This window comes from Mchenga conophoros, linkage group LG18 (genome assembly GCF_057382185.1).
Source record: "Mchenga conophoros isolate Kocher_MC1m ecotype Shallow Benthic linkage group LG18, M_conophoros_male_GT1.1, whole genome shotgun sequence".
Taxonomy (NCBI): domain Eukaryota; kingdom Metazoa; phylum Chordata; class Actinopteri; order Cichliformes; family Cichlidae; genus Mchenga; species Mchenga conophoros.
Genome location: NC_140543.1, coordinates 18,145,594 through 18,159,573, shown reverse-complemented (window position 1 = coordinate 18,159,573; position 13,980 = coordinate 18,145,594). Strand labels below are relative to the sequence as shown.

Here is a 13,980-nt window from a genome sequence, read left to right as displayed (position 1 = left end):
CATATTGATATTTCTTGGCTGCTGCTTTATATTACTTAAAAGAGGAGTTTGTGGGTTAGATAGAACTAATGGAGCTGAACTGATGCACCTCCGACTCTGGCCATATTTGTCCTGTGACTTACAGGCAGCAAAGAGGTAATATTTTATATGCAAAAAATATTCCCGGATGCAGAAAATTAACAATAATAACACAGAAGTCTGCAGCGCTGTCAATTCCCACAGATGATTTTAGCACTGTATTACATCTCAGAAAATGCCTAATTTGTGACATTAAGACAATAGATGATGGTATGTGGACAGCTTCTTGGTTGTGTGGAAAAGGCTCATGTGTATCCACTCATGTGGGAGGTATCTGCACAGCACTGTTAAAAAAAGTTTACTGTATGAGTTGTCTTTTGTGGTAAATTCTTGTCTGTCATAAAGAAGATTCTATGTTTATAAATTTGAATGAAGTTAAGCTTTCTGCCCATACATAATGCATCTGTAAAGCCTGAATAGAATCTATATTTGCTGCATGTAGACTCACCAACTACTTTATTTGGTGCACCTGTTTAGCTCTTCATTAACAAATATATAATCAGGTGGCAGTTACTAAGTGCATTTAGACGTGTATAGACATGACCAAAACAACCTGCTGAAGTTCAAACCCAGTGTCAGAATGAGGAAGATAAGTGACTTAAATTACTTTGAATAATTGAATAATAATCATAGTTTTTTTTTTTTTTGTGTGTCCCGTTTGGATCTTTAGCCATCAGAATTGTTGTCTTAAGGCCAAGAAAGATGCCAAGTGGATTTATTTTACCAAGTGGATCATCATGGCCTTGCCATATTGGTCCATTTGATTGACCTTTATTATAATTATGAATTTATTTTATTTTCAGTTGCTACAAACGGGACAGACATGACTGGGGGATAGGACAGGGAGAAAGAATGAAAGAAAGAGAGGGAGAGAAAGAAAACCAAAGGGGAGAAGAGACGGTGAGAAGGGGGGGAAGAAAGAAAAAGAAAAAAAACCCCAAAAAACCCCCAAAAAAACCAAACACCTGGATCACCTGTATGGAGAAAAAAAAACCAGAAGAGAAAGCAAACAACAAAGAGCAACATAATAAGAAAAACAGCACCATCACAATAAACTAGCTAGCAGTAGATAACAGTAGATACTAAATAATAAACGATATTGTGCAGCACGCAAGATAGACAGCGCACAATGTGCTTTGAGGCAGCAGCCAAGAAAGCTGTAGTCCGCGTCTGTGAACACCCGTGTGTACACCTGTGTGCATACCTGTGTGGATCAGCATGCTTGTATTCCAAAGGTTTCTCCATGTAATGATCTTCTAGGGAGTGTGGGGAGCCACAGCCCCGTCCACCAGGGTATGAAGCAGGTATGGAGGAGATCCAGGCCCCAGATATCCAGAGGCCCCAGAGTACAAGGACCCGAGGAGGACCACCAAAGGGGGGGGAACCGTGCCACCCTCCTGGGAAGAGCTGAGTAGAGCCCCAAAGGAGAGGTCACCCCGCAGCTACGGAGCAGAGGCCAGAGGGGGTTGCAGTGGCGTGCCCGCGGGCTCTGCCGGCAGCCAGCTGTGCCAGAGAGGTCCGAGCTTCAGGCCCAGAGGCCTGAGGGCATCCCACCCCCCGAAAGGGGCCCAGCCGGGCCACAGGCGTAACCCTTCTCTCTGGGGTGGAGGCAAGCGGACCACCTCCTTATCTGCAGTAGCAGGGAGGCCCCGCATCCCAGACCCCAGTCTGACAGCCAGCACCTCCTCCCAGCCCCCCAGCCCTGATGGCTAAAAAAGAAAAAAAAAAAAGAAAAAAAAAAAGAATAATAATCATAGTTGTTTTCGTCAGATGGGCTGCTCTCACTGTTTTGGAAACTGCTGATCTGCTGAGATTTTCCCGCACAACCCTCACTGGTGTTTACAAAGAAAGTTCAAAATGCCACAGGTCAAAGATAAATGGGTAAATGGCTTTGAGCAGAGGAACGGCAACAGTAATTCATATAACCACTTGTTACAAGGTATGCAGAAGAGCATCTCTGAATACACAGTGCATCAAAGCTTGGAGCAGATGGGCAACAGCAGCCACTCCTTTCAGCTAAGAACAGGAAACTGAAGCTATAATCACAAAGCTCACTAAAACTGGACAATAAAAGATTGGAAAAACAAATAAAGTATCCATGTGGTGTGACATCTCAAATGTTGTTTAACTATGAAAAAATTTCATTTTGAGTCACACAGCATCATTATCAAAATGTCCTAATATATTCTACCCAGTCCTCTGCAGTCAGTGAATGTGGATGCAGAGTATGGCTTTACGTGATCAGGTAAAGTTTGTGTTAAGTGGTTCTTTTGTAATCTTTCTTCACTACTTTGATGTCCATGTTGGCTTGTTGTATCCCATCATGGACATTAATTTCTCCCTACCCTCAGTGGCCATCTCAATTAATTCTTTTAGAACACAGTTATACCTCGAATGGAGCTTTCATCTCCAGCTTTTGTGTGTGTGTGTGTGTGTGTGTGTGTGTGTGTGTGTGTGTGTGTGTGTGTGTGTGTGAGAGAGAATTCATGTGAGAAAAAAGAAGAACTAGTGGCACCCAAGGCAACATTTTCACTGAGTGTAATTCTTTTGAGGATAATTTATTCCTGCCTTTAAGATGTGGAAAAAAAAGTTTCCTTTTCTGGGGGGCATGCAATATTGATTTCTAATTAAAAGCAGCATACTATTGCTGAAATTGACAACTATTAACTTTTAAAGTGAATTTCACAGACTTTAAACGAAGCTAATACCACAAAATAACTACAGTGCTGGAACAATAAAGATTCTGATTTAACCTACTCACCCCCAAAAGTTTACAGCTTTGTGCAAGGAAACAAGGATGGAAATTAGGACTTAAAGAAGTTAACCACTTCTTAGAAAGTCTGGCTGGCTGAAAGTGCTGATCACCAAATTGTATGTGCACAAGCTGTGCCACCTTTGTTTTGTCTACAAGCAGAACACCATGACAGGCACCAACCACCTTGCAGCTGCATCTCAGTGCAGAAGCTTCAAGAATGCAGGTGCTGAACACCACCACGTGGTCATCAGTTGACAGCTCAGCACCTCTCTTCGCCTGAGCGTCCAGAACATATGGCCGCAGATCTGATGATACAATTACTAAATCAATCATCGACTTGCGGCCTAGGGTGTCTCGTGCCACGAGCACTAATGGACACCCTTAATGTTCAAATATGATGTTTGTTATGGGCAAACTGTGGTTTGTACAAAAGTCTCTGAGTAAGATGATAGAGTCCCCAGGTGGAGCACCTAAAAGCATGAGCCAGGCCCAGGGAGGGTGCCCAAGGAGGATGCCAATTACCGAGAGTATGATGGGCGGTCCTTAGTCAATAGAGCCCGACCTGGCACATCCCGAAAAAGGGACACTGGCTCAACCTCCTGTATGCCCACCACCTGCAGGAGGTGCTGTATGGATCAGGTGCAGTGTGTGCTGGCTGGAGATGTAACATATAATATAATTCTAATAATAATGGCCCAACATATTGCTCCAAAACTGTTAGCACCCCCTTACTGCAGTTCTATGTTTCCTTTGCGGTCTCTGGACCTAACCACCTGATGCGTCATCTGCCTCAGTATAGTCTACTCACATGTTTTTTTCACTTCCTGCAAGATTTTTTTCTTTTACACTGAGAAATAATTTTTTGCAGGTGGGAGGATTCTCAGCTTTAGTGACCAGTGCCCCCTTTGCCCCCTTGAGGATATACCCACCGTATTGACGTCATTGATTGGTGCAGTTTTGAGGACTGGCGCTGCAGCCTGTTGTAGTGAATGAAGCTGGTATCGTTTCACTGACTACTCATTTCCAGCCTGTGTGATAACGCACAAGGTAAGACGAAATGTATTGTAATTAGCTCAAACGAAAGACAAAATTCTCAGAAATGTAAGTCTAAATTGTGACAATGTTGACTTCCATTTGTTATGAAAACCACCAAACCTGTAAAAGTTTATTACAGGGAGACAGGCGCTGAACGATCTTTAGATGCTCTTTGAATAGCATTTGAATAGCATGCAAAAGTTTAAGTGAAACTGAAAAATGGTGAAATTCATACAGAAAGACTGGATGATTTTTCAACACTAATATCACAAAGATTCAGCTTTTCATCACTCGTTAGGGGTGCATTTTCCTTTTATCTGATTTCGGTTAGGACATATTCCATCCCACCGCCGTCCTGCTTAGATAAGCGATAAAAACATAAATGGATATAATTCTACAGGCTACACTCCATTTAAACTTACCTAATTTACCCTAATTAATTACCCTTAGTGCTTCTAAATGATGCTATCCGTGTTTGTTCAAACCACCTGCCTTATCTCTGAGAGAAGAAAAAGGGGGGAAGCATGGAGAAGTTTAACAGTGCAAACTCCTCTCTGTTCTTAGGTGAGTAAATGTGTGGGAGGTGATCGTTTGAAGCTCCCAAAAAATCAGTGATAAACAAGACGGGTTTGCAGTTTTGTGAGCTAATAAAGCGTATATAACGGTGCGCCTCTGTGAGGTTTGCGCCTTTACGCACGGAGGTGGATTATAATTACTGCTTTTATCCGGCCGTGCCTCAGGCACATCTGTGATCTGTTAAGGACAGTAACTTGAGCAATACTTGAGCTGCAGGAGGCGGCTATATTTTGATGATGTTATTTTGATGTACTTTGGATTTGATGAATCTCTGCTGATCCATCGCTAAATTTGTCTTTTCACGTGTTCCAGCCGTTTGCAGTTTCACAAATGAAAGGTACACACGCCAAATTATGTATTGTCACTGCATTCATATTAAAATAATAATTAATGAATAGTTTATGGACATTAATTATTTTTATTTTATTTTCGAATAACCTGATGTAAACCTTAAACGTTACACACTGTAGGTTTTTGTAGCACAACTGCCATCTAGCGTCAGACTGTTGTGCTTGACATGAACAGTAAACATCAGGATTGCATGAACACAACCACTATTATTATTGAGATTGTTTTAATTGCACATATTAAGGTTCGCAGAGAAAAGTAGAGCAGTTCTGCAGTGTTGTTCACGGGTCTGTTGGAGATGTATTTTCCTGATACACCTTATTTATTGACCCTGATTTCATCTATTGATTTAGACCTGTCGGTCACTATCTGATTTTCGTTGCTGAAGCAGAATGGATGCATGAAAAATGGGAGTGCTGATGATACTGGCAGCTTATACAGGCATGTAAATACACAGGTCCTCCAAATATTTTACGATGCTGAAAAGAATTACACAGCCATGCATTTTGTTATTGTTTTATTAGTCCCCTCTGACACAAGCTTATGAAAGACATAATTCCATATATGTATATGAAACAGCTTTTTTTTTTCAGTTGAAGAACATTACATGTGTATAATTAATCTTACATTTATAATATAAATCATTGTCAATGTTTTAATGTGACAAAATTCAGGGTCTCTCTCTAGATTTATTCCATGTTACTGTTTAAGTTCCTTATTTACACATCAAATGTCATCATTTGTTTGAAATCTATCTACTTTACATCCAGATGTTTAATCAAAACATGTACTAATTATACCAATTGCTTGTTTTTCTTCTATGAGCTTTTTAAAACTTAAATAGTGAAATACTTCAAAATAGTAAAAAAAAAAGTATTGAATATTTTTTTAATTTTCAAATGAAATAATGAAAAATGTAAATAATCAGATGAATATAATGAGATAAAAAGTACACTTGCCTGTGTAGGGTGGTAAGTATAAAGAGCTATGAAACTGCAATACCTCACATTATGGAATTACAGTAAATGTACCTGGTTCCATTCCATCACTGGTGGTCTGTGGAGCTATATAGTAATTAGTCCAATGTGCTAAAAGCTCCCCTGTGTTGACATGGCTCTTTCTACCTGGGCCCGTCTGCTCTGAGCAGTTAGTGTAAGAGCTACTTTAAGGTAATGTGTGAAAACCATCTACTTATTGCATTGAAAGACTAAAATATTTGATGTGAAGTTCTACAAAAACATCACAGTTTTGGATACATTTTTCATAAGACACAATCAGAAGGTCTGAAATTTCGCACATGCAATATGTGAGAACAGTTAACAGAAAAGTTTCTAAAATCTGTTTACAGATGGGGTTGTTAAATGAAGACATTGCATTCCACTCTAGCATACCGGCACCACTGGATATAACCGTGGCCGTGGTCTACTCTGTTTTTGGTGAGTTAAATCTAGTTTACAATACTATCAATGAGTTTTCTCTGAGTTCTGCTCAAGCTGAAATGAATAGCAGCATGAAGCAAGGCATCCTGCAGCGAAGCCTTGCAAGTACACTTTTATTTTTAACTGTGTTACTGTGTGTTATGCATTCCACTTCCACCTATATATACCCACACCCACTGTGTACTCATCCATCTGCATTTACTGTTTGTATCACAGATGTCATACATGGTGTGTGTGTGTTTTTATATATATATAGAACCAGTGATTTTGTCAGTATTAATGAAGATACTCTACATTTAATATTTTACAGAATCATCAGCAATTCTATGTATTTGTATATGTTGCTAGGTAAATATGATAAAGCAGTATCCAGTGTTATGCCTGTAAGACAGTAGAAGTGTGAGTTTCTTATTATTCTGTAGATCCATAATACTTTGAAAGTTATATATACACTTTGTGGCCACTACTGTTCATGTGCTTGTTCGTGCATGTAGACATGATGAAGATGAAGATGAACGGCTGAAATTCAGACCAACCATCAGAATGAGGAAGAAAGTTGTTTTAAATGGTTTTGAATATCACATGGTTGTTGGTGCTGGACAGGCTAGTCTGAGTATTTCACAAACTGCTGATCTACTGGGACACAACCCACACAACCACCTCTATGGTTTATGGAGAATACACGGCATGTTGAACCTTGAAGCAGATGGGCTACAGAAGCAGAAGACCGCACCGTCACTCCTGTCAGCTAAGAACAGGAACACTGCCTGATCTGATAAGTCTTGCTTTCCGCTGCAACATTCAGATGGCATGGATGGGTCACAATTTAGCATAAAGAACATGAAAGCATGGATCCATCCTGGCTTGTATTAGATACTGGAGGTGGTGTAATGGGGTGGGAGATTTTGTTCTTGGGCCTCTCAGTACCAACTGGCCATCGTTTAAACTTCACAGCCTACCTGAGTATTGTTGCCGACCATGTCCATCCCGTTATGAGCACATTTCCTGATGGCTGCTTTCAGGCGGATAAACTGCCATGTCAGAAAGCTCAGATCATGTCAAACTGGTTTCTTGGACATGATCTGAGCTTTCTGTACTGAAATATCCTCCAATGCGATCAAACTAGTAGAGCACCTTTGGGATGTGATTGAATGGGAGGTTTGAGCACATCATGCTGGTGCTTCGTTGTAGTACACTTTATCTAGTACACTTTGTGTTGTGTTTGTATTAATGCACTTTATGTATTTACTTTATTATGTGGCTTTATGTTTTTTGGACAGATATAAAAGTCATATCTAATGTATTCTAGGCAAAAAGCATATTATCCAGTATGTTTGTCTTGTTTTAAACGGACAGCGAATTTGATGAAGCAATTTCTGAAAAGTCAAAACAAAATCCCTCCCATTGTCACCATCAAATCAGTATTTTATTCACATTCAGGGTTTTTGTTCTGGTTTATTTTTGCAGGAGTATGTTCACTATTTGGCAACAGCACACTGTTGTACATCTCTTACAAGAAAAAGAATGTCCTGAAACCCGCTGAGTACTTCATCATCAACCTTGCTGTTAGCGACTTGGGCCTGACTCTGTCCCTCTACCCCATGGCGATAACTTCAAGTTTCTACCACAGGTACAAAACTTGGCGCCTACTCCTTCTCAATCATTGATCTTTGAGCTATATCTTTGCTTTGAGCTGTCCTCTTTCTCACGCCCTCCCACACAGGTGGCTGTATGGGAAAACGGTGTGCTCCGTATACGCATTTTGTGGCATGTTGTTTGGCATCTGCAGTCTGACCACTCTAACCCTGCTAAGCATGGTGTGCTTTGTGAAAGTATGTTATCCGCTCTACGGTAAGTCTTCAAAGAGGCTGTTTTTGCTCGGTGAAATGACACGGGATTAACTACCCTATCCCCAAGTGGCTGAGTGTTGATTTATCTGTGGAAGGAAATGAGCCCTCTGTAAAGCACTGCACATTAGCTTTTCTTTGTTAAGTGACAAGTCAAAGGGCTGTGCTCAATAAGTACTGCTTGTGATGTTGGTTAACACTGTGCAGCTGGGTTTTCTATTTGGTCCCCATCCCAAAAAAGTGCATTTCTTTCAGTGCCTTAAAAAAAAGTGCTGGGACAAAAGTAATTTTAAAGTATGAGCCTACAAATAGAGATATTCACATTAATTGCTTTAAAATTGTAATATTTAACCTTGCATATTTAAATAAGTGCTTATTTTATTTTCAGCACTGACAGACATAATATCTGCGTAGTATATAAGGCTGACGTAACATCACTCGTCATTTGATGAACTTAGATTGCTTTAGAGGGCTCATCTTTTGTCTTCTGCTGCAGCTTAATGAGGCCTCGAGTCACCTAACCTCTTTATGTTCTACCTGAGCTCCTGTGGAAATTAGCAGTCTGTATAATTACCCAATGTACTTTTACTACTCCAGTGAAACTGGTACAGCCTACTTATCACCAAACTAAAATAAAAAAAAAAAAGACCTGTAAAATGCTGTGGATATGCACAGAACCTTCTCTGGGGACTGAGCTCTCTCTGAAAAATGTTTAACCATTTTCACTTCTTAAGAAACAGGCCATTGCCAATGAATGAGAATAGGCATAATTAGCCTCCTGGAAGGAGAACTGGCATTCCTGTGAGGCGCTCTTTCAGCAGACTGGCTTACAAGCCTGTGTAGAGATTGCAAAAATTTGAACTTCTTCAGGTTGCCTTATGTTATCTTTTAACAGTAGTCCAATCACTGTCTGTCAGTTGCAGAATGCAAAGGAATGCAACATAATAAAAACACCTTTCTTGGAAGTCCAAAAAAGCCATTGGGAAAAGCTAAACACTTGTGAATTCAGATGCAGTTCTTCAGCACTATGCTGTATATTAACTAGATTATGGAGTATAAGCATCTTAGAGCACACAGAGTATTTTTCACATGGTAAAGCATCATTTACCATACCATCATTTAAAGTATAAAAATGCACTGATCCACAAATGCAGTTGTGTGTCATAAATAATAACTCACATTCACATCATAAAATATTAACACAGTCTGTTTTTACAGGAAACAGGTTTAACTCTGTTCATGGCCGTCTGCTTATTGCCTGTGCTTGGGTCTACGCCCTGCTGTTTGCATGCTCCCCACTGGCCCACTGGGGGGAGTATGGACCAGAGCCTTACGGCACTGCCTGTTGCATTGACTGGCGCCTGTCCAATCAACTCAGCACAGCACGATCTTATACTGTGGCACTGTTCATCTTCTGCTACATCCTTCCATGCTGTGCTATCTTAGCATCTTACACAGGAATCCTGGTCGCAGTGCATGCATCTCGCAGAACTATGGAGCAACATGCATTGAGGCCGACTCACATGAGCAGCATCCAGATAGTTATTGTTAAGGTGGGTTAAGGTAAACTTCACTTAAACACTTCTGTGGACTGCTTTACCATGTTCTCCCTATAATGTGTGTTTATGTGTTTAAATATGTTATACTGAATGATTATACAGTGCTCGCCAATCACTAAGTAATAAGTAAAAAATTAAAGATGTAGTCAATTTATTCATACCTGCAGTTTTTTTTCACCTGCACTTTCAATTTTAAATTAAAGTGCAGGAAGACAAAAAAACGTGCATAGTGTGATCACCCAGTTATTGGTGGAAAGGCCAGGGTTTATGGGTAGCTTATAAAAACACTGCCTTAGAGAGAAGAGTCCTGTTTAGAGTTCCTCGCCTCGATTTGTTGTAGAAATTGACAGTGACCTCAATATATCTCCCTCATGATGCAGTTTCTCATTAAGAGAGAAGTTCTGGTTTCACTGTGATGGATACTGCTGCCTTTGCTGATTAATCATCATATTCTCTTCTCTGTAAGAACATCTGAGATTCATTTTTTTTTTTTTTTAAACTCATCATGAGGAGTGAGAAGAATGCTTTTTAAATCTTTGTGGCCTCTGCATGTTCTCTTTTAAATACAAACTGTTCATATGGGGGTATAGTGGTAGATCTCCTCACCCAGCTTTTTTCTTTAAATTTGTTTTTTGTTTTTCTTCCACCACAGTCTAGAGAGAATGGCAGGGGGTGTCAAAAGCACAAAATTAAATACAGGGAAGGCCAGCAGTGATTGCACAGGCTCACAAAAACACATGGAAGAAAATCTCAAAATGTAAAAGTGTGTCTTCATTTTCTTCCAAGGACACCATTATTCAAATTTGTCTTTACAACAAATAGCCGTTTGTTTCCAGTGCTGTGAAATAGTATTTGCTCCTCATGATTTTGTAGGTTTTTGTAAGTATTTGTCATACTTAGTGTCATGAAACCAGCTGTGTGCAGGCAGGAGAGAACCCAGAAGCAGACTCACGGAAATGGGACGTAACTCAAAAAACAGCTTTATTTACAGAAAGGGGAAGTAAACAATACAAAACTAAACCATATTTTACTGTTGTTACTGTCTTCCTTTTCTGACATGCTGGGTTACTCTTATGCAGTAATACGACTCAAACCTTCAAGAAAGCTTAGCTTTTGTCTCATCAGCCCACAGTCCAGTTTTCCTTAAAGTCTTGGGGACCAACGAGATGTTTGTTGGCAAATATGAGACGAGTCTTTGTGTTCTTTTTGGTCAGTAGTGGTTTTAAACTTGGAACTATCCCATTGATGCCATTTTTGCCCAGTCTCTTTCTAATTGTTAAATCATGAACTTTGTAACCCTTTCAGGATCTTTTAGCCTGCTTCACTCTGTCACACATATTATATTTAAGTGATACAACCTGTATTTAAGTGATTTCTTCATCCAGTATTCTGACATAAGGTAATGTTTTTCAGATAGTTGGGAAAGTTGACAAGTGTTACAGTTGTGTTTGTTTTTTTTTATTAATTGGATTTGGTGAAAAGAAATGTTGAATTACACTTTCTGTGTTCTTTCTCCTGCTAGCTGAGTGTGGCTGTCTGCATTGGTTTCTTTGCGGCATGGAGTCCATATGCTGTCGTATCCATGTGGGCTGCCTTCGGACACATCGAAAACATTCCTCCCATGGCATTTGCCATGCCAGCCATGTTTGCAAAGTCCTCCACCATCTACAACCCGATCATCTACCTGATGCTAAGACCAAACTTCCGCAGGATGGTATGCAGCGATCTGGGTGCACTATGCCAGGTCTCTATGAAGGGCTGCATCTGCAGCCAGTGCCAAGTAAAGTGCTGCTTAAAGCCAAAGATCAGGGTCAGACTTCGTGCAGTCCACAGACAGACCATTCACTTTGCTTCATCCAACTCTGCTGCTCAACCACCAATAGTGACATTAAAGGGTCAGAGCTGTGAGAAGGGCAAGGATGTGTTTGAGTGCTTCAAACACAGCCCTCAAATATTTGGTGTCACTAAGCCAGCTGCCAGTAGAGAGTTATCACAAGATCGAGACATTCCAGTTCCTCTAACGCACGTGCAGAACGCAAAAAGTGAGTGCCGAAAAGAGAAATCCCTTATAGCCACCTCATGGGGGAAAAGAACTTTAGAAACGAATAATTTCTGTATCAATCTGGAGATGGTTCAAAGGCATGCAAAAGTGGCCTGGCCCTGATATTTCTTTAGATTTGTGAGCTTATTCACAAACTGTATCAATATTTTCAGGCATTAATGATACATACCTGAAGTGTTTGAGCAACAACCATGTCATATATTTATTTATTTATTTATGCTTCTTTAACTTCTCTTCCTATTCATGAAAAATGTGCCAAGTTGCATGGCTCGGATGACTTTCTTGGGGGGATTCCACCAACTGAAATAACTTCCCAGGGAAATTTATCAGATACTTTGAAGGTATTCACTTTTTAGGTGTTGCTCTGGGTTTCAGTGCAGCTAAATATGTAAAATACATTAAAATATTCCTCCACCTCAAACACTCTTCCAAGCACTGATGGAAAAAACACGCCTACATTTCGATTCCACATTGGCTAGGTCAGACGAGTGGAGTCTCTCTGTAAATGTTCAAAATCATCATTAATTCATTTCTACTTTCTAGGCTTTACATATCTAGGATTTGTTGTTCATATTTGACTATTCTTCTGGCTAACAGTGCCCTCCAGTTAAAGGTGAAATTATGCACTCTAAGAGAAGTGCTATGCAAATAGCTGCCAGCCTTTTACTATTAAAATATTAGTCATTTGTTCCAGGTAGAAGAAAAACTTTAGTTTGACCTTTGGAGATTCAGCATGTATGACACACCCAACTTATTACTTTAGCATGTTTGGGAGGCATTTATTATATTATACTACGTATCATTATCCCATAGCAATATTGAGTTAAGCTATTTATAATCATGGCTTTGTGTATAAAAGGTATTTTGTGATTTGCAAGGTAATCGTTTTTCCTTTGATTATTTATCACAGCAGCACACCCCTGTGTATAGATAGAAACTGAGAGTCAGCACTTCCTTTACTGTAACATTACAAACAGTGTTTACACTGACCACTTGCAGGTACTGTAATAGTGGATGGTGCTTTGTGAATTATCTATGTATGTGATCTAGAAAATGAAATATTTGTGCATAATACTGTTTTTAAGTTATTATACAGTCTAACTCAATAACACAAACTTCAAATCAGTCTGAGTAGAGAATACTCAATACTCAATATTTTATGCAACAATATTTTTTTTTACTTGTATATACTCATGAGCCACTTCATTCGGTGTATATGTATTCAACTGCTCCGTCATGCAAATACCCAATAAGCCAGTCACATGGCAGCTATTCAATACATGGTCAAGTCAACGTGCTGAAGTTTAAACTGAGCTTGAGAATAGGAGAGACAGGTGATTTTATTTGGTTTACAGAGTACGGTCTGAAAAAGAGAAAGTATCCAGTGAGCTGCAGTCGTTTGGGTGAGAATGCCTTGTCAGAGGAAAATAGCTCGTCTGCTATGAGCTGACATTATGGCAACAGTGACTTCTTGTTAAAACCAAGGTATGCAGAAGAGCATCTCTGAACACTGAAGCAGATGGCCTTATCATACTGTGTGTCACTCCAGCTAAGAACAGGAAACAGGCTACAATTCACACAGGCTCACCTAAATTAAAAAATGCATCCATTTATGAGCACAGTGAACCCATCTCCTGATGCACCATGTTAAAAAGCCCAGATCATCTCAAGCTGGTTTCTTGAACATGACAGTGAATTCACTGTATTCAAATGACCTCCGTAATCACCAGATCCCAATCCAGTAGAGCACCTTTGGGATGTGGTTGAATCTTTTCTGTAAAGGTAATGTGAATCTGAATCTGGACAGTTACTCAGGACCAAACAGACCATTTACATAAAGCTTCGTTTTTAGATTCATGGCTGATGTTCCTTTACATGAGGTCATCCAAGGACTCTACAACAACTTCATCTAAATAAAATATTGTTGTTGGGTTTTTTTGCTCCCTCCCATGTTTTTCCTTTTATGTCCTGTGTACATAAGTACATAATCAGATAGTCTACAGACCCAGAGAGCACTATTTAAACATCATCAAATCTGAAACTAAATCTGCATTTGTATGTAATATAAGTATGTATATGTGCCTTTGTAGCTCAGAGCGTTATCACTAAACCATCAACTTCAAGGACTGATGTTCTTTATCTAATAAACTCCCCATAGAAAAAAATTCTGATTTGCAAAAGTACACTAGCACCATGTCGGTAATTCATTAAAAAGTCCATCAAAACACGAGTTTGAATTTCTTTTGGCTTTTTATAGTCTGGATTGCTCAGTTCACTCAGA

The 13,980-nt window shown here is 39.7% G+C and overlaps 1 protein-coding gene across 1 annotated transcript; it reads left to right on the top strand.

Annotated features, from left to right (window-relative positions):
- The first annotated feature begins 6,140 nt into the window (after window positions 1–6,140).
- Window positions 6,141–11,801, top strand: opn7a (opsin 7, group member a). The gene is made up of 5 exons (XM_085254576.1): window positions 6,141–6,228; window positions 7,699–7,861; window positions 7,955–8,082; window positions 9,297–9,631; window positions 11,160–11,801. The coding sequence occupies exons 1-5, from the start codon at window positions 6,141–6,143 to the stop codon at window positions 11,799–11,801; spliced, it is 1,356 nt and encodes a 451-aa protein (XP_085110702.1).
- The last annotated feature ends 2,179 nt before the right edge of the window (window positions 11,802–13,980 follow it).

Bases quoted from the DNA above. Each gene is read 5' to 3' on its own strand.
- opn7a (XM_085254576.1), top strand. From the start codon at position 6,141: ATGGGGTTGTTAAATGAAGACATTGCATTCCACTCTAGCATACCGGCA. The intron at 7,862-7,954 runs GTACAAAACTTG...CCTCCCACACAG, and splicing joins ACTTCAAGTTTCTACCACAG to GTGGCTGTATGGGAAAACGG. The intron at 9,632-11,159 runs GTGGGTTAAGGT...TTCTCCTGCTAG, and splicing joins TCCAGATAGTTATTGTTAAG to CTGAGTGTGGCTGTCTGCAT.